Source organism: Dermacentor variabilis, chromosome 4 (genome assembly GCF_050947875.1).
Source record: "Dermacentor variabilis isolate Ectoservices chromosome 4, ASM5094787v1, whole genome shotgun sequence".
Lineage (NCBI taxonomy): Eukaryota > Metazoa > Arthropoda > Arachnida > Ixodida > Ixodidae > Dermacentor > Dermacentor variabilis.
The window spans coordinates 144,464,195-144,491,141 of record NC_134571.1 but is presented as its reverse complement, the minus strand read 5'-3'; the positions used below and the strand labels follow the sequence as shown (position 1 = coordinate 144,491,141).

Sequence of the window (26,947 nt, the reverse complement as noted above, 5' to 3'; positions counted from 1 at the left end):
ATTGCTTTACCGATAAATAAAATAGTAATAAAAATTTCTGGCTCTCCCGTAATCCAGAGTAGATGTCAGCATAAAATGGCAACCAGCAAAGCAAATTGGTTGGACATGATAATAACCACACCATTAAAATGGGTGTAGTGCATGTTCGCAACGGCCCCACCAACCACAGCGCACTGCACCACACCCCGCCCCACCATATTGTGCACTTGTCCATATAGTCGCTGCCCAGCTACAAGAAGAAAACTGGCTGAAGGCCCCAAGAAAGGCAGCGAAAGACTCCCGGGAGGCAGAGCGCACTGCCCAGCTAGAAGAGGAACAAATTGAATTGTTGGATTTTACGTGCCCAAACTCCGATTTGACTATGAGGCCCGTCGTAGTGGTGGTGGACCACCAAGGTAGTCTTTGACGTGCCCCCAATGCATGGGGCACTTTATTTTCTTTGCATTTCGCCTCCATCGAAATGGAGCCGCCTCAACCTCGTGCTTAGCAGCGCAACACCATAACCACTAAGCCATCGCGGCAGGTTGAAGCGGCTGAAGGAGGCGCCACGCAGGGTGACGCCATCTCTCGAGGAGGTGCGAAACCCGCGCCGCGGAACTCGCTGACCGCTGGCGTTCTGCGCTCAGCGCCAAAAGATGACAATTAAGTTATGGTGCCCAGTATCTGGCTATTGAACGGGGCTATTCGAAGTGACAAATAAAATTTAGGCGTATTAGAAGTTACAGCTTGAGTGATATTGTGAGCAAACATTACCAAAAATTTGGAAGCAATATATTTTGTCTCTTGTTTGGGCAGTAACTAGCGTATGTATTGAGGGCCTGTACAGAGCGTTGGGGGCCAGAGAAGCGATATTGACTTTTGGCCCAAGGCCACTCGAAGGTCACCGACAACGGTACCTAAAAGCATTTCATGGCTAAAAATTGAATTCTGGAATTTTGGTTCCCAAACCCACGATTTGATTACGAGGAACACTGTAGTGAGGTAATCCGGGTTAATTTTGTCCACGTGCAATTCCTTAATGTGGACGCAATGCACGGTGCATGGGCGTTTCTGAACTTTACCCCCATAGAAATGCAGCCCTTGTGGCCGGAATTCGACCCAGTAAAAGGATGTCTCCCTAACAATACTGAGTGCAAACGTCTTTTTAAGTTTTGTAAGCTTCGTCTGACTTGGGAAAGAAGGGCGAGAACTTCGCGAGTTCTTACGATGGTCAGGACGTTTTAAATTTTATTGGTAAATGGAAACAGCACCTGAAAAATCTACAAAAAATGAATGCAATAGCCCTTGTGCGTAATCTCTTTATGCAGTAAAATGCCGTATGTATAGTGGTTGTAAAGAACCATGTCTAATAAGAATGACGTAAGCATAACCGCCGCTTTTTTTCCAGGAAAGCTAAAGTTAGAAATAGTATTCTTGCCACATTTGTCGATCCGTTTACTTTTACGTATACTATATCGTGTGCTCGCTTAGTGACTGATCCAGCAGGTAACGCCATATTTCTCGTTCATGTAATTTCGATCCCGAACACTTTGTCGAGTTTAACGCTGGGATTACCGTGGCTCCTGTCTGGCCTCGCGTTTGACGCTACGTCAAGGAAATTTGAAATTATGTCCGAAGGTAGTAAATCCAGAGCACGGTTCTTCACGTCGTCGGTCGATTCGTGGCATTCATTTCGCGAGCGAATGGCACACTGATTGAAAACTTTAATCGGCAAGTGCAACCGATTAAAATATGCAGTTTATAAGGTTTGCAGGCCACTTCAAACGCATAAAATAGGCAAATAAATAGTGTTGTCTTCCCCCTACATGTTGCGTACGTTATTGCGTTTCTATAGTTGACATATCCTATGCAACCGACCGTTATTTGGGAAGTTTAACGTCTGTCATCTATACGTACGCGAAGAATCAGCGTTGTCAATCACTACGGCACATCTGGCTTCCACGTCTGAGCCGGTAGTGAACATGACTAAGCTATCGTTTATCCTCAATACCCGTAGAAATGAGGTATCGCTACTCCTAAACTCACCTGCAGCGTTTGTTAGAGGTGAATTTAGCAAATTCCTAAGATCGCTTGGTAATTCTGGCGTCCGCACATGTGGCCAGACACGTCGGTATACAAACGACAAGATGGTTGCTAATGGATGGCCATTGCTTCAGTATGTTTGGCACAACGCACCAGACGGCGCAATGCACGTGTTTTAACTAGAAAGACTACACGGAAGAGATTCTTGCATGTTGGCTTCTTAATTTGAATGTCTTTACATTTGCGTTCCCGTAGGTTTAGCCAAAAGTCTTCAATGGACGCGCGCCATAGCGCCCCGCAAAGGGCTTGATTTTAACAGTGGTATAACACGGACTTGAGGCGCCCGAACGCTCTTCAAAAACGTTGTAATGCTTAACAGTGTCACGGCCACTTGATAGAAGCACAGTGGCCGTCGGAGAAGTGATGTCGTTGGGGTTATCTCAGGACCTACAGCAACATTCCTGGTTAAAACACTGTAGGTAATCCCATGTTTCTAGCTTCCTGCCGATATTGGTGCTTTTCATATAATATTATGCTTTATATTTAGAATATTTTATTGCACTTCATTTCGTCGTTTTAAAATTGGAACTAATCACATAATGTTGCAAAGACAATGCCAGCAGCTCACCCTCATTGGCAATGCTGAAAAGTAATAACACTTCCAAAGCGCCAACTTACGTGTCTCTTCAGCTTGCGCGTTGAAGGATGGATTACTGATGCACATAGGCGTGTTCCTAAAGTGAAGAAAAACGTTATTCACAATCATCGTGCTTTCTTCTCAGCTGTCAAAATAAATGCGTACTTTTCTGCTTTGTGTTGACAGAACTAACAACATAGTTTAGCTAACACGGTAGAAGCTAATGGTCTGAGCACGCTTAACTCGAAACTGAATAGTGTTACAAAGAGCACCATGTAATAGCGCATATGTTTTCCTTGAAGTGAGGGTGGTTTCCTTCAAATATGAAAAGACTGTTTAAAGTCGGCGGAAAACAGGTATGTTTGCTTACAAGTTGTTAACTATACGAGATGTTAAGAAAAAATATGCTGTCCAGTTCAGCAAGCAAGAAAAATCTGTATTTGAATAGTTTTTCCGGTAACCAGAAAGTATACATTTACGCAAAATTTACGATTAGATGTTTCAAAAATAGAAATGGAATATACAAGACTGTTGAATTTTATTTTATATATTGATATGGACAACGTTGCATAATAAAAATTCTTCATGAATAAACATCCTTTAAGCATTGGCTGTCTTCGCAGCAGAAATTACAACAAATTAACAAAGTTTTAATAACTGTCTCAACATTTTAAACTGTTGCTTTACGTATTGTGAAGTGCCTCGAAGAATGCGCTAGTAAGAACAGAAAATTGGAGATTTATATCTAGTGCACGGTCCTTAGTTATTTACATCAGCGGTTCCTGGCACACAACGCATACATGTAGTATATGTAAAAACAACACAGCTACCTCGTTTTGGCAACTTATGTTATGAAAGCATGCATTGTAAAGCAAGTGCGAAGCTTACAATCTTTCTGCACGTCGTCTCCTCAAAACTGCAACCACGACCACTGCTCCTATTAGTACGAAGGCCAGCACGACAAGAACCCCAGTCACGATAGGGCCATTTGATCCAACATCTGCGAGAAAAAATTTCGAATTAGGCAGAAATTATTAGGCAAATCCTTTTTTGAGAAGGTAAATTACTGGCCATCTCTGGCGTCTTGAAACCAACGAAAAGGTAAAGGAATAATAAGGAGTCATCGGTAGCCATGTGGGTCGATAAATTGCAGACTTGAGAGATATGAAACATTCTACAAAGAGTGAGCATATTGGGGTCCTTTTTTCGCTTTATGTAAGGTCACCATTAGTGATATCGGTAGAGTAGATAGTCTGTGGATTATAGTATACACAGGAATCGTAATGTCACAGAGCGAATCAAAAGCGACAACATAACTCTTGCATGTGGGGATAGAGCAGGTGCTTCTTCTTGTGAGAAGATGCCAGTGCAGCACCAAGCTTTACGCTGAGTTTCAGCACTTGTGTGGGCGACAGGAATAATTTTCGCGCTGCGAAAATTTTTCTGACAGTTTTTGAATGGTGTTCAAATTGGCACCCAAGAGCTCCCATATTCTCTACGGGATTGACACACCCGTTCCAACAAAGCCAGGCTAGTCAGGGTGCAAGAATGTTGCAACAGTGTGTTTGCCAACCATACATATTTTCTGGTTCTTGTAACGTAACTCGTAAACGTTACGTCCTAGTGTTATGAGGCATTCAGAAGTGCTTTCACTTAGGCTTTTAAAGCAAAGCGAAATCCCACAAGGCAAGATTTTTGTTTTAAGTGCAATAAAAAACAAAATGCGAACCGCGCTTGATGAAATTGGTAGCACAAAACAGAATCATGGGCATACTTTACTGTCGAAATGTCCCCGTTTTAGTTTACTTGAATTCAATAACTTGTATTTGTTCCTCATGTGGGACTTTCTGTGGGCTAAAATCCCCGCAGCGCCATGACAAGGAGACAGGCATCATGCTTCAAACTGACCACAGTATTGTTCATATCGACAATTTGCTGATAACACTCGGCACACCAGTACCTGGTGAACACAAAGTTTACAACATATCTTGAAGTAATAAACGGGAAATTTCTAGTCATCACACAGTAACTTTAATTAAAGTATACTAATGTCTCTCCCGTAATTCAGATTGAATGTAAGCCTGAACTGGATAACGGCAAAGCAGATTGGTTAAAGTTATTAGGACGATTACTAATAACCATCTCACAACCATCACAACCACCTTAGAGCCATCCGCGGCGCGCCGGACGCTGCCGGCCTGGTCACATAGTGTGGCGCCATCTGTCGAACAAGGCGGTGCCAAAACCGCGCTGCGGAACTCACGGTGCGCTGGCGTAGAAAACAGCGCAGGCAACCCTGGCTCGGCGCCAAAAGATGACAACCAAGTGTATGGTGCACTGTAACTGATTTTTGAACGTTGCCTATTAGGAATCATAAATAAAACTTCAGCGTAGTAGAAATTACAGCGTAAACAAACATTAGGAAGAAATCGGAAGCAATATTAGTTTTGCAACTTGTTTGGGCAGTAAGTTGCGTATGTAATGCGGTCCTGTACAACGGCTCTGGGGCCAGAGACCGCATTTTCGTAAGCTTAGACTTGTTCCCCGGATGATTTCGTTTTGCTATCCCAACGATGCCCCAATGTTCTCGTTTCGTTCACGTACAACGGCTCTTAATTTTGGCTGAAGGTCTCTCGAAGGTCGCCGACAAGGGGAGTTAAAAGCATTTCATACTTATGAAACATAAAGCGCGGAATCGCGTGTTCTAAAATTGAGAAACAGAAACTCGCAGGCGCCCCCCCCCCCCCCCCCCGTGCTCTTGCACACACGGTGCGCGCGCGTACGCACACACGCACACATCCACGTTACCGCTCCGAGGAGTCAGAAAAGCACAGAAAACACATGTAATTGCTCAAATTTTCGCATTCAATATAGGCTAAAAGGTAACAATATTCTACCTAAATCTCGGCATCTAGCATACATGCACAAATACTGCGTATTAACACGATTATCTTCAGTTGATTACGAGTGGCATCACTCAAATTGCTATGCGCATGAGACAGAACAAAAGATAACCAAACGAACTAAGCGCTGACTTAGAAGTAGATTTAATTGCGCATAAGGCCAGATATGAAGGCTCACAAAAAGTGAGCCTTTGGTCCGTTTCCTTCTCTTTCGCCCTGTCCCACGCGCTGGTACTGTATTTATCTTCCCCGTGTGCCAGCCGGGCCAAGTCGGCACTTTTTTGCCCTCACGCTGTTACTGTATTTAGCTTCCACGTGTGTCAACTGCGCCAAGTCGACACTTTTTTGCCCTCAAACTATAACACAGGGACGTTACCTTGGAGTTCCTGAGGCTTATCCTCTAGCTCGTGCTTTTTGTTGATCTGGCATCGACGGCCCTCGTAGTCCTCAGAACAATTGCACGAGGGGTATGGCTCCCGAACGCTCCACCAACAGAGACCCCCGTTGAGGCACAGGAAGTGCGGGCATTCTGATAGGTTATAATACAAACAACTATATAAGTTAAGCAAGCTTTTCAAATAGAAATATTGTTTCGCTAATTATACTGATTGTCCGATATAAATGTTTACACATCTTAAAATCAATGAAGGAACTCTGTAGAGCTATCATTTATCCATTTCAGGTTGAGACTTTCCTTCTTAGAAATGCGTACACACAGGGTAGCAATTTTCTTTAGAGCATGTAAATTCTTCATAGTGACCAATTCAGAGCAACAACAAGCAAACTATTTTTTAGCTGGAAATTGAGCCACACAATCTACGGATGTTATGCAGTTTTATACATGCTTTATTGATGACTACACGCGCACACTGGAATAATTAGCTTTTACAACTGTAATTAAACTCACAAAAATTATTTTTGTTTTATGTAGTGTCGCGTAGGGTTGTGTCTTCCATTCATGTTCTCCAATTTTTCTCGAGACGTCTTTCATCGCGCGTGAGTGGATAGGTAAACGCAGAAAGTCTGGGCATGAGTGGGCGCACCAGCATTTTCGGCCATGTACCCGAAGCCCGTCGCATCTTTTCTCCCAAACTGTTCGGCGAAAACTTAACGGCTGCCGCGCGGATCTCTCGTATCTATTTACTGTTTTCACAACCATAAGTCATTCCCATCATTCACCAAATGCCTGACAGCATATATGTATACTGCTTGATACAATTGTGTCAAAGCTTTTGCTTTATTTTGCGTTGTAATTGTTTCTGCAGACAGTTGGTGTCAACTTCTATGGGCACACTTGATACTGGTCAACAAGAATTGCGACTAGTCTCCTTGGTTGCGCTCTGCCAAGGTGCATGCACCCTTCCCGGGGGGCCCTCCGAAAGAGATGGCGTCGCACGCGTCAGAAAAATAGGCGGCAGGAAGTGTTGCTCCAAGTTAGTAATTCAGTAATACGCGAATACTTATTCGTGTTACTAAACACCAAATACAACGAATGAGGAAACTCTCTACGGGTCTTCTCGCTCGCATCATCTCTCCGGCGCGAAAAAAGTAGCGACGGCATGTACGCTTATGTAGGTTTTACAGGACTAGGACCTTACTTTCAAATGTTCAATACCATGTTCCACTTTTATGATGTGTCCTTCAGAGGGTGCCTTTGCAGCAAAGCTGCTTACCCTGCGGCCTCTGAGCCATGTTCAAACTAATGCAGAAAGCCCACAAGAATGGAAAATGAAGCACCTCCTTAAAGAAGACGGTACTAGGCACACGCGACCGTAGTGAAAGGGAGGCATGACATTCAGAGCCGGCTACCAAACTCAGTAAAGCGTGCATGTCAGAGAAACAAAGCGAGCGAGAAACTTGCACCAATCAATTGTTGCATCGCTGGACAATATTATATCAATTCCAGTGCGTCTAACAAAAAGTAAAGTGCCGGATTCGAGGCGGTATTGCTGGTTTGCGAGCACCCACCAGTAATAACATAATCGCACGTCCACGGGAGATTCATGCGGGTGAGCATCTCGTGATAACGCTTTCAGGGACAAGAATCGGTATAGAAATCAATTGTTCCTACGCTCGTATAGCTCGAAACGACAAGCGCGAGGATTTCTACTATAAATTGCGCAAGCGCGGCAGCGAGAACGCAGCAATAAACTAGGCAAGGCGGGAATGCCCCTGATGTACCGCGATGGCACCCACCGTAGAGCGAAGCGAATAAAAAAGTTTTGGCGGAAGCCCACAGCATATTTTTCTAGCAGTCACGGGCAGGTTTCAGAGCGACCGCAGCAACGCTGGACAGTGGTTTGAACTTAAGAAGCGCGTTTTTGTAAAATTTCGGCTACCGCTTAAATCTACGGTGTTCATAACTTGGGATTTGTTTCCGTCATCGTGCGTGTACAGTGGTCAGCGTTTGAAACGCGATACTCGGACCGCGTGGCGACCAGCCCTTCTCGCGCCAACTGTGACCGCTGGGCGATTGCAGAGGGTGTCGAATGCAGTCACAATCCATCACAAAGGCACTTGTTTCATCAGAAACAAAATGCATCGAATGCGCCTCACACTCTATCACAAGGACAATTGCTCTCATTAGAGACAATATGCATCGAATGCGCCTCACAATCCATCACAAGGACACTTGCTTTCATTAGGGACAAAATGCATCAGATTGGTGTGCCCAGCGCTCTCCGGTACCGGGAAAAAGTTACCGCAGCGACGAGCTCCGGGTATGGTGCTTCCGTCGCTCCGCACTGCACGCGTAATTACATCAGATGGTCGGATAGTGTTTCTCCGTATGTCTTGATATAAATGACGAAAAAATGCAGCTATTTAACCGAGTTTTCATAAAAACATTAGACCCATTTCGTGCTATAAACAAATGCAGGCTTAAAGCCTTTTTAATTATATTATTGCTTTCCCTCTTCTGGTCTTTCTTTTTTTTTCAAGGTACCCTGCAACTGCGTACTTCGCTTCCGTTATTTATATAATTTACCAGAGATGAGAATTTTGTCAGTAAGTAAACCACGCAAGACCGGTTTCGTGAACGCGCAGCAGTTGTGTAGAGTTGTCGCGGTCTAGCTGATGCCGAAATCTCAAAGCTATGCTGAAATCTCCACTCGGTTTCAGTGATGTGCGGCTTTGCGCACAGAGCTCCACAGCGGTGTCCTTTTCTCACTTTTCTTGATTCACTGCTGACTGTGTTGGGAGGAACAATATGCTATTCGATCTATCACCACTCAGGGTAATATACTTTGGCTGAGCTCCGCCACCTAGAAGGGGATCTGCGTGGCCCGCTGAAATTAACGTGCAGACGCCTACTGCAATTGCTTCGTCTAAATATGACGCACGTAGCTTCCTCAAAAGCAACGCTATTGTGTCTGCAGCATAATGGCAAATATTCTGAAGCCATATAAACGGAAAATTTCGACCGACTTCTGGCCTGTGTTATCCGGCATCAGAAATTCATGCACTGTTTTAGCGCAACATTGCAGCCTGATATTGTTTGCCTGGTACATATTAGTTCTGAACTAGTTTTTACCGAGGACTCTACGCTTCCTGCTGATTCTCTTAAACGCCTGTTCATAATGTTTTTTGTGGAAAAGAAACTTCCATTAGATTTAGGAAGCATTGTTGAGCTTACACAGGCTAACCTTCATGACCCCACGCCATGGGTACGGGCTGGACTAACAGCTTATGACCTAATTTTGGCTTCACAGCGGCACACGAATGTCATCGCACTGAGTAGCCTTGCAGCGTTATAGATCCGGAAAATTTCTTGATGCGCCTTTTTGTGAAACTCCTCAGCTATGAGGACCGTGCCAGCTTTGAACCTTGTTAATCTAATAAACTGAAGCGTGGAAGTTCGACTCACCGCGACACAGGTACTCGTCTGCGCCTCCGAAGCAGTCTTCCTTGCCGTCGCAGAGAACATAACGTGGAAGACAAGAGCTTGGAGTGCGGCTCGTACACAAAAACTCATCACTTGTGCACGCGTTGGCGTTTGCTGCAATTGAAATAAAAATGAAAAAGGATGGTTACTTTTACAATCCAAAAATGTACTGAATGCGCACTTTTTTTATACAAGGTGAGAAAAGACGAAAGTAATCACTGTAGTAAGTGCTAAGTAGCTTTGAAATTATAATGGTGATTCAAGGGGAGAAGGAGGGGGAGGAGCTTGTTGAGTGCAAGCGGATCTAGCCGGCAATTGCCCAGCCCGGGCCCTCTTTTCAGGAAACTTTGTCACCGTTCAGCAGTGCAGCAGCTTAATAAACCTAGTGGCAATTCGGTGTTCCTACTTTTATCCCGTGTTTATGAAATGCCTTTTCAATGCTAAAATTCTTCTGAAAGTATTATCATTGCTATTCTTTTAATTACAATTAAATTGGTATCATTATCCGACTCTAATGACGCAAAGCGAAAACGGAGGAATTGACAATCGCAGAAGCAGCGCTACAGCTGCTGCCAAAGCGGAGGACGCAGAAAGAGCGATGATATAGAAGACTGGAAAGAGAATGTATCAGAGGTTTCGCGCCAAAATATGAGTCGTCACTCACACCTGAGTACTCAGCTAATATTGTGTTTTGACCGACAGTAAACAAAGCCTTCTGACAAGTGGGGAACGCAATGAGCTACTCCATATAACAGTGCGCTAGATTTTTGTGATGAAACTTACCGCATTCCTATTGAGACTTAAGGATGTCAACATCCGTTGAAGCTGCTGCTTCTTATCAGTTGCTTTGGTTATGAAATAGATACCGTCACACTTCTAGTGCTGCTCTCAGGCTAATAAGAATTTTTTCACTTCATATTCATTTTTGCTCTTTTCATATTTGTTCACTCTTCTAGCTAACGCCTTTATGATCTATACAGTTTAAAATCTGATAATACAAAGTATGTCTGTACGTATCAAGGATCAACAATGGTTTATGGTAGGTGAAAAGGAATGTCATCATTGTACCAACTTTATTCATCTAGCGTAGGCACGTGTATAAACAGCCCGTCAGGTGGCGCTGATATACATGCGGACGCTTACCGCATTTTTCATCAATTCCGTTGGGACAGTCACGAACGCCGTCACACAGCAACATGCTCGGTATGCAGGTGGCGCCGTCTCGGCAGTTGAATTGACCACGTGCACACCGAGGCAACGGCACCGGTGAAGAAACGTAACCTGATGTACTTGTAATAGGCGCCGCTGTTATTTCACTCGAGGGAACAGGCAGTCCTGATCAAGAAAATAAATAGCAATCAGCAAGAATTATCGAAGAATCCACATATAATAGTACACTGTTGGGATAACTCAGCAACAAATTGCGTAGCGAGAAGAGTTTCGAATAATATATATATATATATATATATATATATATATATATATATATATATATATATATATATATATATATATATATATATATATATATATACAATGATTTGTAAACACTAAGTGCCAAATGCAAACCTTTACTGTTGTGCGATTTCACAAGGCGTAACTCGCACTGAGGCTTTGAACTGTCGGTAATGCACACAAGGTACACCGCATATAATACACGGCACTGCGAAGAACCCGGCAGGGCAAGTGGCGGCATCGATGCTTCGTCGATCAAAATGGCACGTAGAATGTGCACTGTGCACACGAGAAATAAGCCAAAGAACAGGATCAGCAACGTGGACAATTCAAGGCCGACATATCAACTTTCAGGGTTGTAAAGAATGGCATACATAAGACACTGAAGAAGCAGCAAACGAATTTCAAAAAAGAAAGGAAGTTAGAAAGGCGCAGTTTCGCCCGAAATATCGAGCATTGATTGCGATTAAAAATTTATTTAAGTTATGGGGTTTTACGTGCCGAAACCACTTTCTGATTATCAGGCGCGCCGTAGTGGAGGACTCCGGAAATTTAGATCACCTGGGGCTCTTCAACGTGCACCTAAATGTAAGCACACGGGTGTTTTCGCATTTCGCCCCCACCTAAATGCGGCCGCCGTGGCCTGGATTCGATCCCGCGACCTCGTGCTCAGCAGCCCAACACCATAGCCACTGAGCAACCACGGCGGGTGCATTGATTGCGATCATCATCATCATCATCATCATCATCAGCCTGGTTACGCCCACCGCAGGGCAAAGGCCTCTCCCATACTTCTCCAACAACCCCGGTCATGTACTAATTGTGGCCATGCCGTCCCTGCAAACTTCTTAATCTCATCCGCCCACCTAACTTTCTGCCGCCCCCTGCTACGCTTCCCTTCCCTTGGGATCCAGTCCGTAACCCTTAATGACCATCAGTTATCTTCCCTCCTCATTACATGTCCTGCCCATGCCCATTTCTTTTTCTTGATTTCAACTAAGATGTCATTAACTCGCGTTTGTTCCCTCACCCAATCTGCTCTTTTCTTATCCCTTAACGTTACACCTATCATTCTTCTTTCCATAGCTCGTTGTGTCGTCCTCAATTTGAGTAGAACCCTTTTCGTAAGCCTCCAGGTTTCTGCCCCGTAGGTGAGTACTGGTAAGACACAGCTATTATATACTTTTCTCTTCAGGGATAACGGCAACCTGCTGTTCATGATTTGGGAATGCCTGCCAAACGCACTCCAGCCCATTCTTATTCTTCTGATTATTTCCGTCTCATGATCCGGATCCGCCGTCACTACCTGCCCTAAGTAGATGTATTCCCTTACGACTTCCAGTGCCTCGCTGCCTATTGTAAATTGCTGTTCTCTCCCGAGACTGTTAAGCATTACTTTAGTTTTCTGCATATTAATTTTTAGACCCACTCTCCTGCTTTTCCTCTCCAGGTCAGTGAGCGTGCATTGCAATTGGTCCCCTGAGTTATTAAGCAAGGCAATATCATCAGCGAATCGCAAGTTACTAAGGTATTCTCCATTAACTTTTATCCCCAATTCTTCCCAATCCAGGTCTCTGAATTGATTGCGATAGCAAATTATTATACAGCTATCCGAAGTAAGGGTGGTACTTTTATCAGCGCCATGAACTGCTGTAAGCATTCGCTTACTAACCGAATGAACAAGCATGGTGCCGCGCGCGCACAGGCAAACGTGAACACGTCGCAATCGATGACTGTTTACTGTCGATGTCGAGCCCTGTCGTGATGAAGAGCGGCAACAGCGGCAAGTAAATGTCCCCTTCGTGCTGCATCTTACTTCAGTGCGAACTAGGCGCGCGAGGACACAGCGATATCGAAACCATCAGCTTTCTCGCGACACCTAGCCTTCAAACCCATCGCAGGTTGCTTCCAATATAGGGCGCGAGTGGTCGCGCTCAGCCGACGCAGCCGGAGTAGAAGAGAAGATGCGCACTAACCTGCCCTCCTCCACTCCCTCCTAGAGCGTACAGATCTTCGTGCTCCCTCCCCTTTTCCCCTCCCTCTCTTACGTGCGCTAGAATACGCTGCTCCGTGAAGCCACCTTCCTTCTCGGCTCATCGTCGCTAGAGTTCCGTTGCACCTACGGTATACGGCGCGCGGCCACAATGCGGCTACAATGCAGCGGAAAATGATGTGGAGCGTCCATATCTTTATTGTCACAATAATAAAGTTGTAGAAAATGAGGCCGTCAGTATGCGACATACAATGAAGCTATTTTACTCTCGTAAAGTGCTCGCAAATGAATGTTTACAACAATTTCACTTTTTTATATATATACAAACAGCTTCGAAATATTACGTCCGCGCTGAGTATAAGTGTTTAAAGTTTGGTGCATTTCAAGTGAAGGCCATATCTAGAAAGATGCACTGATAAGTGGCCGCAAATGCTTCACGGTATGCTCTCCGGCATTGTCAACGATAAAGGTATCCTGTTTTACGTTTTGTGCTGTTGTTGTGTGTTTTTTTCAAGTCTGAAACATGCAGACCCGTTAAACACTTTATGCCTAATTTATTTCTGACTTGAACAATTATTTTCAAACTTATTGGCTTATTTGGCTTTCGCAACTATATCAACAATAACACTGGACAATTTTATTGCACTGATTCATGTCTGCTGCTCTACGTTGCTATTTGGACTTTGGCTATACTGCTGAAAATTTATGCAGCTGGGCACGCACAGGAAAAACGCCTGGTTTTTCTCTTGTGAAACTGTTTTTCCCTCGGACAAGCGAAACTTATAAGAAGAATCTTCAGCGAAGACCACGATTATATCCACCACCTAAATGACCTTAAAACAATGCTAGCAGAAAGGAACTATACCCAAGTTGCTCTCGATAGAGCTTATGGTGCCGCGTGAAGATTGAAGAGACAGTCGGAATTGGAGAAGAGACAGCCCACACTAGAATCTGACAGACCGCCGGCCTTTATGACAAGATATTCTAATGCACTCCCAAACATAAACAACATCGTAAGAAAATACCACCCAATATTGTCAAGTAACGAGCGTCTGCGAAAAGAGCTCCCGGATGTACCTAGGGTTACATATCGCCGAAACAGGAACTTTAAAGACATTTAGTGCACGCAAAAGTCAGCCGAGAGCATTCCCCCGTAATAAAAGCATGTTGTCGCCCTAGGCGCAAACCCTGCTGGCATCTTCGAAGTGACATTAAAATTAAAAGCACCACAAATAGTTATACACATGAAGTCAAATCTAGCTTGACTTGTACAAGTTTGGATGTGATTTATATGCTTGAATGTTCCTTCTGTAAGAAACAATATATCGGTGAAACAGGACAATCAATGAACGTCAAATTAAACGGACATCGCCCAGACACAGCTAAAAAGCTTCTCAAAGCCGTCGCCGAGCATTTCAACCAACCAGGTCATAACTTTGATGAACGTAAACTCTATATTTTACAATCAAATTTCCGTTCTGAACGAGAAAGAAAACACAGAGAATGATACCTTATCCATAAGTTCAAGACATTGCAACCAATAGGCATAAACGTTTCAAAGGGAGCTTTAGAATCTATTCACTATGCTCAACTTCGAGCTATAGGCAACAACACTTAGTTTGATTTCTTGGCGTATCCCCCACTTTTTTTCCCCTTGCCATTCCTCTTTCTTTTTAGCCGGCGTGTCAGACGCCCTTGACACGCCGGCTAACACGCGCTCATTGACAGACCGGGGTGGGCGTTGGCCCTGGCTTTGGCCTTGTGCACAGCGTTCCTTTACTCTCAATTCAACACGCTAACACACCGTCCCTCGTTTCCGCACCCTCCCGCCTCACACCCTCTCCCCTTTAGAAGAACCCCACCTATATATACTGTGGCGAGGAAAGCGTACGTCGCCTTGAAGAAGACAAGTCCACTTGTCGAAACGTTGGCTCCTGCATTCACCTTGTTCATGTTTTGCTCATCGACCTGTTTTTTCTTCTTTGTTTCTGCTTTCTTTATTTTTATAATACCTTTGGATTTGACCTTGCTGGCTAAAGTACTAACAGAAATGGAAGAAGGACCTCTTGCATTTATTGAGGCCGAGATGAACATTGCATTTGGAGCATATCAACACCTCCTGTTCATTTAGGGTATTAATACACTTAGGATATTTGCACTTCCGCGGCGTGTCATTTACAAGTGGCCCGTTCCCGTGTTCTCATTCTGATGCCCACAGTTGGAAGTGAATTCATGGACCCCTCTTCTTCGCTACAAGAACGGCTTTCATGAGCGCTGATTGCCTGCAGCTTTGGTTTGGAGCCGTGCCTCTTTCTCGTTAGACAGCGCGATGCTTCAACAAAAATATATCTAAAATACTTCATGGAGTCCTCACGTTCGCTCTCAGGTATATATTTTCCACTAAGGCATCTGACATGTCTCAATGTCGGATGTCTCCGTCCACTCCTTATATTCTATTGCCGATAGCCAGGCATTCGGAGAGACTGACTTTTCCCCTTCATTGTCCTCGCTGGTTCTTTCAGTTATTGAATATGTCGTGTCTTCAAATCTGCATGCATAGTCCTCGTCATCTTGGTCACTGAAACAGCATTTATCACTCTGGAATTTAGGTGGAGGACATGTCCGCAGATGTCCTCAGCCGACTTCATGCATCAAAATATTAAGGGTGCACCTGTTACGTGGCACGTTCACAACACACTGAAACGGCCTACCTGCTCACCTCATTTCAACAATGCGGCTAAATCGCGCCTCTATTATATTTCTTTGTTTCTTGCGCGGTACAATACCAGCTAACCGCAGGAGTACAAGTGCAAGCGCGAATTATTCGTGTAATCAATTTACGACATGATGAAAATCCAACCCTTGTGCTTCCCTAACCGCGTTCGGATGCTTTTATTGCGGTAAGAATAAATAGAGATGCACACGAGAACAAAAGCCAATTTTATTTCACGTATAGTCTATTATCCTATCTCAGCACTCATCAAAGAAAAAAAACATCAAAACGCATGGGCTCGACAACAGCGTAGTTATCACAATCCGCGCAAGCTTCACGTTCATATTATTATCCGAAAGTGGGGATCCAATATTTTATCAATGGTATCGCCGTGTGGAGAATAAATAATAACCAAAACGACTTTGCAAATTATCTGCGTTCACGTGCAGCCGTTCATTATTTGTTATGTCGCTAGTTCGCGACACTGGACGTTAAGCAGTTCAGATGGTCTCGAGCTACTGGGGAGGCTTTTGGGAAGCATAGCTGCAACTGCAATGTATTTCATCGCATGTACTTAGGAGCAATATCTTGGAAATGGTGCTATAGCCGTAGGTTTATTATATCACAAGCCAGCCAAAGAGGCGCTTAAAACACTGCATTACCTGTCACTGAAGACGCCATACTTTCCGTGTTGTATGGGTGAGTAGAGACATGGGTTGTAGAAACTCCTGCAATAGTGGACAATGGAATAGCTTAAAGAATTTGCACAGACCAAACAAATTTTAAGTTATTAATCATACAATACTCTCTTTTTCAGAGAGCTGCGCGTGTACTTTGCTCTTACCCCATTTTCAGAACACGGCATTGTTTTGTATGATAGTCATTAGCCTGGTTCGTAGCCGTACTAGCCCTATGAAATTTGACATTCTATGTCAAGAAATTATGAAGTTTTGTACTGCTGATAAATAGTAGAGCTATTAATATACCAACTGTTCTTATTTCTAGGATGTACTCGCTTTACAGAATTTTCGTGCTGCTCTATATATTGTTTATTCGATATAATATATCTTTTATATCGCTCCTCGACGAAGATATTCGCGCTGATATTTTTTTGCACAAACTCTATGGGCAAACAAATATCTGGTTTCACTCTTTAGTGCTCCCTAATGCTTTAGCACGTTTATTAAGTAAAGCTTACTAAACTGAACAATAAGGTTAAAGAGCAAAAAGAATGAAAATTGAGAATAGCGGCTCATTATCTTCAAATAAGGAAACTTAGAAACATGGCGGCTTCCTAAACTTCCCCTCACTCAGTTTCGATGATCGCTTACCAGGCTGCGGGGAAACAGTGATAACCTTGGACGAGTCGCATTTTCCCGGATGGACGTCAATATCATCGATGCCCAAATCACCCGAAGAACTTCCGGTGCTGCCAGTAATGACAATCTGCATTGTGGTAAAGAAAGCAAAAATATTTTCGGTGCAGAAATAGTCCAGTAGTTTTCTTGTTTAGGACTTCCATCAATTATGCTTATAAATATTCCATTGCGAGACATTCTTCCCCGAGCCAACCCAGTTTTGGGGTGCATCTCGGTGTTTTCGTGGACCGATCCCGAAGATAGGGTCATCTAAAAACATGCGTCATTTGGGCCACCAGACATGTACCACTAGGTATATTTGAACTGGCTATTTACTTATGGGTATGTGCCTCTGGGATCACTGGGTATGTGCAACTCAGTATGTGTCTTTCTTCAACGAACCTCTTTCACACCAAGGTGTGGGTTTGTAACTATGCCTTCGGGTATGCGTCAGCGGGTACGTGTCCCTCTTTAATGAACCACCTTGATGCCAACTAGAGTATGTGTCACTAGGCCTACTGCATATGTATGGCTCTACAGTGAACCTTTTTTGACGCTAACTTGAGTGAGGGGAAGATTTGTACGCATTACACGTAATTCATTATTTGTAATCAATGACATTTTTGGTAGCGTTGTAATTTAATGATGACTTTTTTTTGGCTCGGTAACACTCACTGTACTTCAATTACTTTTTGCAGTATTCGATTACTTTATTGGCGGCACGAGCTTCAACGCACGACGCCGCTTTGCGCACGTGATTTTGGCGGCAACTGCAGCTGAACAGCTGCGGTCGTGCCACGTAGCAGCCTCCTCGCGGATGTGCACTTTCCGACAGACAAACGCTGCACTCAGTAAGCACTTCCCATCTCAACGACATGTCGCTCGCCCTGTATTGTCCGCACTGCATTGTGCAACTCGCGGCGGTTTCGCGTTTCTAAGTGCTACGGGCATCACCACGTGAAAAGATTCGTGTTTAGGCAAAGTTTACGCTTAGATATTTTTCGTTCTCACTAGATAGTTCCGGACCTTCGTTCGCAAATTTCTACGACTAGTGAACGTACATTACAACACAGTCACAGTCAACACAGTGTAGCAGTCTCTCAGAAAGAAATTAATTGTGACTGGCAAAAAAAATTAGAACACTTGCTGCTAGTGAGGAGAAACTACGCGTGAAGAATGCAGAAAACTCACTGAAAGATCTAGGCGAGCTCGCTATAGTTATGTTATTTCTGCGATGTTAATTAAAATTCCCAGGAAAGTAAGGCAAAAACAATCAATTGCTCTTTATTATCGCCTAATTAGTTTCGTGGTGCAGTAGTTGTTAACAATAAATGTGTAGATTTTGGATGCAAGCTAACTCCTAGGGAGAGTTGGTGATTACCGTAACGCATTTTTTTGTAGCGCGAAATATAGAAAAGAAAATACAAGAGAAAGGAAAGAGCTACCACGAGGGCAGATGAACCGCGACATGACAGACGACCGATTGTGTGTAGCACTCCGCTTTAGAAGTTGGGCGGGGCTGTCGCCATAGCTCTTGGCTCGCAAAAAAGAAACCTAAGTTTACCCTTTCTGAGCGATCCTGCCTTTCTGTCTGCTCTCTCTCTTTCACTGCTTTTCCCCTTCCTGAATTTGTTGCGCTACAAAACTCATGGCTTACAGATTTTGAATGAATTATTTATAAGTGTAATCACTTACTTTTTTTCTATATACGGGTACAGGTCTGGTTAGTGCATATAACAAGAGCAAACAACACCTGTATAATGACATCGTGGAAGCATTACGTAAATATCAACTCCCGTCGAGTTTCCTCGGCTTTTTCATTTAGGCCCCTCTGAAGATATGGAGTTAGCGATTAAATTAACATACGCAACAACCTGCATAATCTTACAAAATAATTGCCATACAGGGCCTTCAACATTGAACTAGAAGCATGCTTATTAATGCTATGCTCGCTACGCAAATATTGCTTACGCATATGGGCTATATGCTTTGGCAGACAGAATTGCTTTGAGCGCGTACATTCAAGAAAATTTAATTAAAGAAAGTGGTAAATAGCCTTTATATTTAGGTTGATGGTATATGTTTATACTAGAAGCTTGAAGGCGCGCCTACACTAGAATAATTCCAGTCTGTGAGAAGCATATACAAGGGGGCTCATATACCGAAGTACTCATTTAAATTTAATGCAGAGAACGCTGATATTGCATTTCAGAGAGAAGTCTCAGCACAAACCAATAGCATCGTGTGATGAGTCTGAATGTGGGAAAGGGGAAACTCAGGGTTGTTTATGTTATGTACTGGGAATTACTTTATTCCGCAAATAGTACACATAAAGAACGTAGCCTTGTCGGAGAGATGGCGACCACACTACATCACTTGGCACGAACACACTGTCCACGTGATTGTCCCGCAACAGGGCTTGCCAGGGATGTAGCTCCACCCATCGGCACAGTGGGGAATGTTCACACATAGTTCCGGACACTCCCACTACGCGGCCGCACCCCTCCGCATCCGAGGACCGAAACCCGAACAAATCACGGACACAACAGTTTATGCCAGCCGAGAGCAGTGGCATAGCGATCATCGTCATCATTATCATCATCATCCTGGTTACGCCCACTGCAGGGCAAAGGCCTCTCCCATACTTCTCCAACAACCCTGGTCATGTACTAACTGTGGCCATGTCGTCCCTGCAAACTTCTTAATCTCTTCCTCCCCCCCTAACTTTCTGCCGCCCCCTGCTACGCTTCCCTTCCCTTGGAATCCAGCCCGTAACCTTTAATGACCATCGGTTATCTTCCATCCTCGTTACAGGTGCTGGTTATGCCCCCCCCCATTTCTTTTTCTTAATTTCAACTAAGATGTCATTAACTTGCGTTTTCTTCCTCACCCAATCTGCCCTTTTCTTATCCCTTAACGTTACATCCATCATTGTTCTTTCCATAGCTCGTTGCGTCGTCCTCAATTTAAGTAGAACCCTTTTCGTAAGCCTCCAGGTTTCTGCCTCGTAGGTGAGTACTGGTAAGACAAAGCTATTATACACTTATCTCTTGAGCGATAATGACAACCTGCTGTTCATGATCTCAGAATGCCTGCCAAACGCACCACGGCCCATTCTTATTCTTCTGATTATTTCCGTCTGATGATCCGGATCAGCAGTCACTATCTGTCTTAAGTAGATGTATTCCCTTACCACTTCCAGTGCCTCGCTACCTACTGTAAATTGTTGTTCTTTTCCGAGACTGTTAAACATCACTTTAGTTTTCTGCAGAATAATTTTTAGACCCACTCTTCTGCTTTGCCTCTCCAGGTCAGTGAGCATGCATTGCAATTGGTCCCCTGAGTTACTAATCAAGGCAATATCATCGGCGAATCGCAAGTTACTAAGGTATTCATCGTTAACTTTTATCCCCAATTCTTCCCAATCCATGTCTCTGAATACCTCCTGCTATGAATAGCAGGAGGTATTCGCATAGGAGGTATTCGCATAGGAGGTATTCGCACGTGTATTCGCATAGCATGCGAATACACGCTATGAATAGCATTAGAAAGATCGTATCTCCCTGCCTGACGCCTTTCTTTAGTGGCATTTTGTTGCTTTCTTTATGGAGGATTACGGTGGCTGTGGAGCCGCTATAGATACCTTTCAGTATTTTTACATACGGCTCGTCTACCCCCTGGTTCCGCAATGCTTCCATGATGCGGAGGTTTCGACAGAATTAAAGGCTTTCTCGTAATCAATGAAAGCCATATATAGGGGTTGGTTATATTCCGCACATTTTTCTATCAACTGATTGATAGTGTGAATATGGTCTATTGTTGAGTAGCCTTTACGGAATCCTGCCTGGTCCTTTGCTTGACAGAAGTCTAAGGTGTTCCTTACCGGCTTCTAAAGTGGCGCGTTTTACAGAATTAGCCATGTGAGATGTGGTGGTGTATCTTTGTGTCCGTACCACCACCTGCGATTGTGAGATTGGCAAACTAGGAGCTGAATCGGATTATAGATAACTTGTTGTTGGAGAAGTATGGGAGAGGCCTTTGCCCTGCAGTGGGCGTAACCAGGCTGATGATGATGATGATGATGATAGATAACTCAATGCGGAAACGCTTCAGAAGCAATACCCAAATGGAATTGTTTCTGAATACGGATGTGCTCATGTGACCCCAATGCAAATATAACTCTATACCATAGTCCTCAAATAAAAGTTGCAGTTCACAAGTTTTTATTAGGGATATTCGCTTTTTTGAGAAAGCTGTATCCACCAAAGATTGTAAACAATCTGAGTAAAGACCGTTCGTATAGCTAGCGCATAAATTTTAATAGAATTTCTTTTTAATTTATCTTTGAGGGCCTCTAGTCAGAGGAGTTCTGCGAAAAATGTAGTCACTAAGTGATTTTTAAATTGTTGAGTGATATATTAGGTAAGTCATTAAGTCGGCTTCTGTATACAGAGGAAGACAGTGTATGATACATGGCCCCCCAGACGTAAATATTTACTGTTAATAATTCCATAAAGAAGCCTTTTTTCCAATTTAGAACGTGAACATGATCGCCGCTGGAACAGTTTATATACTACTGGATATGTAACGATGTGACTTTGTGCAGAAAGGGTGAACATTGCCATCGGTTCTGGTAAGGTTGTTTCAGTAGTCCGAATTATAAGTGAATCTATATGAAGCCTGTATGAAACATTTCTGTCTGTCACAAGTTACTTGCGCCATCCAATTGATAGTGTGTTCATATGTTCGCAGGTGCTCCACTAACACATTTGTTGGCGTGTTTGCCTTTGAGGTGTCTTGCTGTGCCTGTTTCAAATGCCTGTTTATATTTGCGGTCTCAGCGACATGGACGGATTCGCAGTATTCGCTCAGTGTATATAAGACCAGGAAACATGCACCGTGCCAGAGGGTCTGTCAAGTTAATTACACCCAGTCTCAGTTTACTACTCGACACCAATGCTGTATGCATGCCGCCTTTTCTAAAAACGCATGCGACCGCTTCACTGGCTTGTGCCATGCAGGGGACCTTTGCAAGCTTTGTTGATGTTGCTGTAGTGGATGCTTCTGTTTTCCATTGACTCTCGAAGCCGTTTCTCCTGGCTTTTTGAACAAATTACGGTAATTAAACATTCAACATGGGCTCGCCTTCTACCTTTCTGAGATCCGCTGTCACCGCGACCATATCAAAACACATCTGCATGATCCGATTTACAAGTGACGTCAGTCCGGAACGCTTTATATGCACTGGGTGCACCGATTTTAAGCCATGGCATCTACTCCCCCCCCCCAGAACGAGTAAACTTTCTGTACACGAAAAAGGACAGCCAAATTGAAGACCGCTTAACAAGGTTGCTCAGGAACAGGATGCAGCGTTAGGCCTCTACCTCGACTGCGGACTATAAACGGTTTCGCGTTTTTCAGATGCCGAAGAAAACGCCGAACGCGCTATCTGTCTAGGACGCAAGAACAGTCGTCTGAGCATTGGAGGAACAACCATAGCATAGGCTCGACCGACTCCTGGGCCCTTCTTACGGCGACCTCCATTGTTATGTTGGCCATTGTTACGGAAAACAATGGACTCGTGACACTGCCGAACATGGGGTACAAGTCACCTTTCAGTGCAGTACGTGTTGGTCAAGCAAAATCGAAGAACTGTGAAACACCGCCTTTTAGGTACACAGCGAAAGAAGCTCGTTTTTCATACACCACTTAACAGTAAAATGACCTATAATGAAAATTATTGTGGTATATTGCAGCCGTTCAATTGCAGCAATACTGTCAAACAACCATCATAAATATATGCATGGTAAACTCTATAGCATGGTTATTGCCAAAAGCAACCATTACCGAGAAGTGCTTAGGAAGGTCGTGTCGTTCCACAGAAAGCAACGTCCACTCTGTTGGAGCTGTTGCAAGCACCGTCTTCTGTTCACCAGATGGGGCTCCCGATGAATCCAAGAACTTTATCTTCAGAGATGCATCCGCTGCAAGCGAACGAAAGAAAAAAACATGCAGGGTCATTTAGTTCAGACTTTCAAATCAATAATAAAAAAGAAAATATGTAATGTTGCAATTAATTGGAATTTTATAGATAGCCTTATATATTGTTCAAAACTAAGAAATAAAGCCGCTGTCGTATCTAGCAGTTACACAAAGGCTTATAAAACGTGTCATCTTTTTCTCTAGTTAATGTGTCCTTCTTGTGCACTGTAAGGTACGAGGTTCCTTTAAAATGCGGATGCCTTTGCTGGCTTCCTGTAAGGCCATTTTTGTTATGTTTCCATGTAATCACGTAGTGTATGATATCTATTTGAAATCACTTCTGTGATGATACTGCTACTGAACGCAGGGCTACGGGACATGAGTCTCAATAAGTACTCGTGCACTGTATTGTCTTAACAGTACTGTTAATTCTTTAGCACTTTATATCTCTGTAACTGGTGTGAAAGATATATTTAGACCATTTTTGAACAAGCGGCTGAAGCAACTGCAGTGTTTCTGTGACACGTACGATCACATGAAGAACAGAAGCAACCCCAAAATGCAAGCTGTTGTAAATGGCGTGAAATTAAACGCTATGGCTAAAGTGTCAAATTAATAATGATATTATAATAGTAGAGCAGTGAATAGTTCAGTTTGTAAATTCCGATCTCATATTGCAATATGACCTGGTGTGTTTAAAATGCTACGCACATATTTCATATTAGCGACTACTGAAAGCGGAAACTACATCGGTTTGTTGAACAATGGTCGCTCCAAGGCTAGAACATTGTAGTTAGAAACAATAAATCTAGACTACCGGCTGCTCTGTTCAGATCGTTCCAATTTGGGGAAATGGTACAGTTGATGACCACAAAGAATATGGAGTGCGGAACGGTTCGCTAAAGCGCCTAGGAATTGATGACCACAAAGAATAGGGAGTGCGGAACATTTCGCTAAAATGCCTAGGCATTGCAGTATATAGTTAGGTGCGAGCACAGAAAATTCTGTTTTGTTTTAAGGGTATGCTCAAGCCTCTGTAGGAACTTAACTGCATAGCGAAAAAGCTGATTAGAAATCAGATGATCATGTCTTATTTGCTAAATATAAACCTGGAAAGTCATTGACAGTCACGCAAATCAGCGGCCGAGGACGTGAACTTGTATGCCACAGCAAACGTCAATGAATAAACATAGCATACAAGCAGTTATAATGGCTAAAAATTCTCTGCAACAAAAAACGTTAATTGATCGAGCCTCTGGTGTCTAAGCTAGAAGCGAAAATATAAAGGTGTGAAACATTTTCTTCGTGTAATTGCCTATAGAAGGGGCTAAGATGTGGGCGAGTTGACTGTACGTTTTGAAATGAAACACGGCAGTGAGCCACAAGAGTGAATTCAAAAGAACAATGGGAGGGCAATGTGTCGTATTGTTTTTTCATCATTAGTTCCAGTGGCTCACAAACGTGTAGCGTCATCTTCATCACCGTGACTTGCAATCGCGCTTCATCTTCTTCAGTGCTGCACATCTCCCGGGACTATAGCGTTGCCAGCAGCGGATAGACCGCGCTTGCCTTCTCGGCCAGCCTGTACGCCACCCCCGCCGCTACGCTCCCTACTGTCGCCTTTCCAAATCGATGTAGGGAGAACGGCACGCGTAGCCGGCTACCATCATATTTCCCTATAGGCATAATGCTTCATAATACTTTATTGCAAGCGTTGAAGAAGGACAGAAAGTACCCGTCGATATGATGACGGAGGGAAGCATTAACTTAGAGGCGATAATGGTTGTGGGACATTATCGCATTTGGCCAGTCATAGTCAAGGAGAACCTCGTTCTGTTTTTCTATTGTTTGTTCTAGAGCCACATAAATATCAGTTGTCCAACAAATATTACATTGTACTTACGGTACGCCTTTCAAATAACATAAAGTGTTTGTGTATGCCTTCACCAAGATTAAATCCTTGAGTACAAAACATATAAAACTCACATCCTTTCTTCATGTTATAGTATAGCTTGAAGCAGACAGCAGGGCCAAAGTTGAGGGTTTGGCTTTGAAGACTGCCAAAACGCTTTTCAGACATGTCTTCGGAGTCAAGGAGAAGGTAATGACCTGGAAAATAACAGGTACGGCAATATGACCTAGAACACGCTAAGTAGGAAATATATTAGTAGAAGCTACATACATTAGAGACTGGACAGATGCTCACCAAAGATATGCGGCCATAATGCAAAGTCATTTAGGCAGATATGTTTCAGAACGAACGCGCACAAAGCCAGACAATCTGGGACTTAGTTTTATGCAAACTATCTCACCCTCTCTGCTACCCAACGTGCGGTCGTTCTCGAGGTCGCTTGAGCCAGACACTGTACGACCACTGTGTCGGTACCACTGCATGTGGTTCAGGTCCTCGGCGTTATGCCAATTGCACATGTCCTCCTCGAAAGAGCAACTACCAGGTGGAGGACATGGCTTCTCCCCATGGCTGATGTCGTCCACAGCTACAGCAGTGCCCGCGCCACCGGAAGTCGTCCCTTCGAACACCGTCTGCAAGACGTAAGTACGTATGAGGCGGCAATGCTTTGGCTAGTGCAAGAGCAATACAATGGTAAGAAAATTTTCAAAATCCACGAACAATACCATGATGCTGCTGCAGCTAAGCATTTTTAAATTGGCCATAATCTGAGAACGGAAACAGATGCAAGACGCAGTTCTTGCAACTGCAAGATGACGCGATGACGTGAGACGCAGATGACGTGAAATATGTTGCAGAGGTAGCAGCAGTAGCGGGTGACATGCGCACACTTTCAATATTTCTGGCTGCTGCTGTCTGCGTCATTACGGCGAAGCCGATGTATGATGCTTACGAATAAAACATTGTTGATGACAGCTGTTCGGTACCAACAATTACGGCACACGTCTAAACACATTTGAGGTTTCACAACCCATGTGTCCCAGCGCAGCATCTATTCTGGGGGCGTGACAAAGAATGGACGCGTACCCAGTAACCCAAGTTGTCTGCTAGACTAGGCAGTAGTGAACACATACTCAGGGCCCCAAGTTCTTTATTTACATCCACAAATCTATCCGGCGAGCAAACGACGACGAACGTTAAGCCCCGGGGATGAGGCAAAGAAAGCTTGGCCTCATTGCTACCTCCACGCGCACAAGTGCGAGTAGTTGCCGAAACGCTTTCTCCTATGTGCATCGCCTGATTAGGCTGAAAATGCAAGAACATCTTCGAATATATAAGCAGAACCTCTGAATACTAGAAGTGTTCTCTTGTGCTAATTATCTGCTTGGCTGGCAAGGACACATATTATGGACATTTATATATTTTTATTTATTTTATTTATGTGCAATACTGCTACTCTCATTTGAGAACGTGGCAGTTGAGCGATACAGTATACATGTATATCAGTTGTATGGGAGCGGACGACCAAGAATGGCTGTATAACAATTGCCTCAGTAGACCGGAACTCTGGCCAGCGCACCACAGCAGGCTTACAATACCGCAGTGCAGGTGAGTATCGCTATTTTGCGCTCAGCCTAAAGCTCGCAGTAGGAATGAAAAAAAATATATAACAGTTCATTATGCACACAACAGTGGGACCTCGACATGGGTACTTGAGAAGTGGACTCCCCATAGGTAACATGAACTCTTCATGCTATTCAACTAGGAGTATTATGTGACGTACATCTAAAATAAAGCACCGCTGCTTTACCTTTACGTGCAAGCAGAGAGAGTCTCAGTGTCTAGGAGGAGGAGGAGTAATAAACTGTTATTGTAGAACCAGCACTTTATGATGGCCGGGCCTAAGCCTCCCACGAAGGGACGTCGAGGGCTTGCCTCGCCGCCGCCTCGCGGGCGTGCTGGGTCGCCCAGGTTTGGTCGTCGAGGGCGGAGCTCCGCAGAGCCTCATGCAACCTCGACGAGAGAGTCGTGGTGTTAGTCTGGGTGTACTGTGCTGGGCACTCCCATAGCATATGCGGAAGCGTAGCCG

General features: G+C 43.9%; 1 protein-coding gene across 1 annotated transcript in view; it reads right to left on the bottom strand.

Moving 5' to 3' along the window:
• LOC142579876 (MAM and LDL-receptor class A domain-containing protein 1-like) overlaps positions 1-26,947 on the bottom strand; it is a 120,456-nt gene that overhangs the window by 7,738 nt on the left and 85,771 nt on the right. The window contains exons 37-46 of the mRNA XM_075690513.1: positions 25,259-25,490; positions 24,933-25,055; positions 22,812-22,948; positions 16,938-17,052; positions 16,269-16,334; positions 10,589-10,780; positions 9,428-9,559; positions 5,939-6,091; positions 3,548-3,659; positions 2,701-2,756 (exon numbers count right to left, since the gene is read on the bottom strand). Coding sequence (XP_075546628.1) covers positions 2,701-2,756; positions 3,548-3,659; positions 5,939-6,091; positions 9,428-9,559; positions 10,589-10,780; positions 16,269-16,334; positions 16,938-17,052; positions 22,812-22,948; positions 24,933-25,055; positions 25,259-25,490 — 1,318 coding nt within the window. The remainder of the gene's footprint in view (positions 1-2,700; positions 2,757-3,547; positions 3,660-5,938; positions 6,092-9,427; positions 9,560-10,588; positions 10,781-16,268; positions 16,335-16,937; positions 17,053-22,811; positions 22,949-24,932; positions 25,056-25,258; positions 25,491-26,947) is intronic.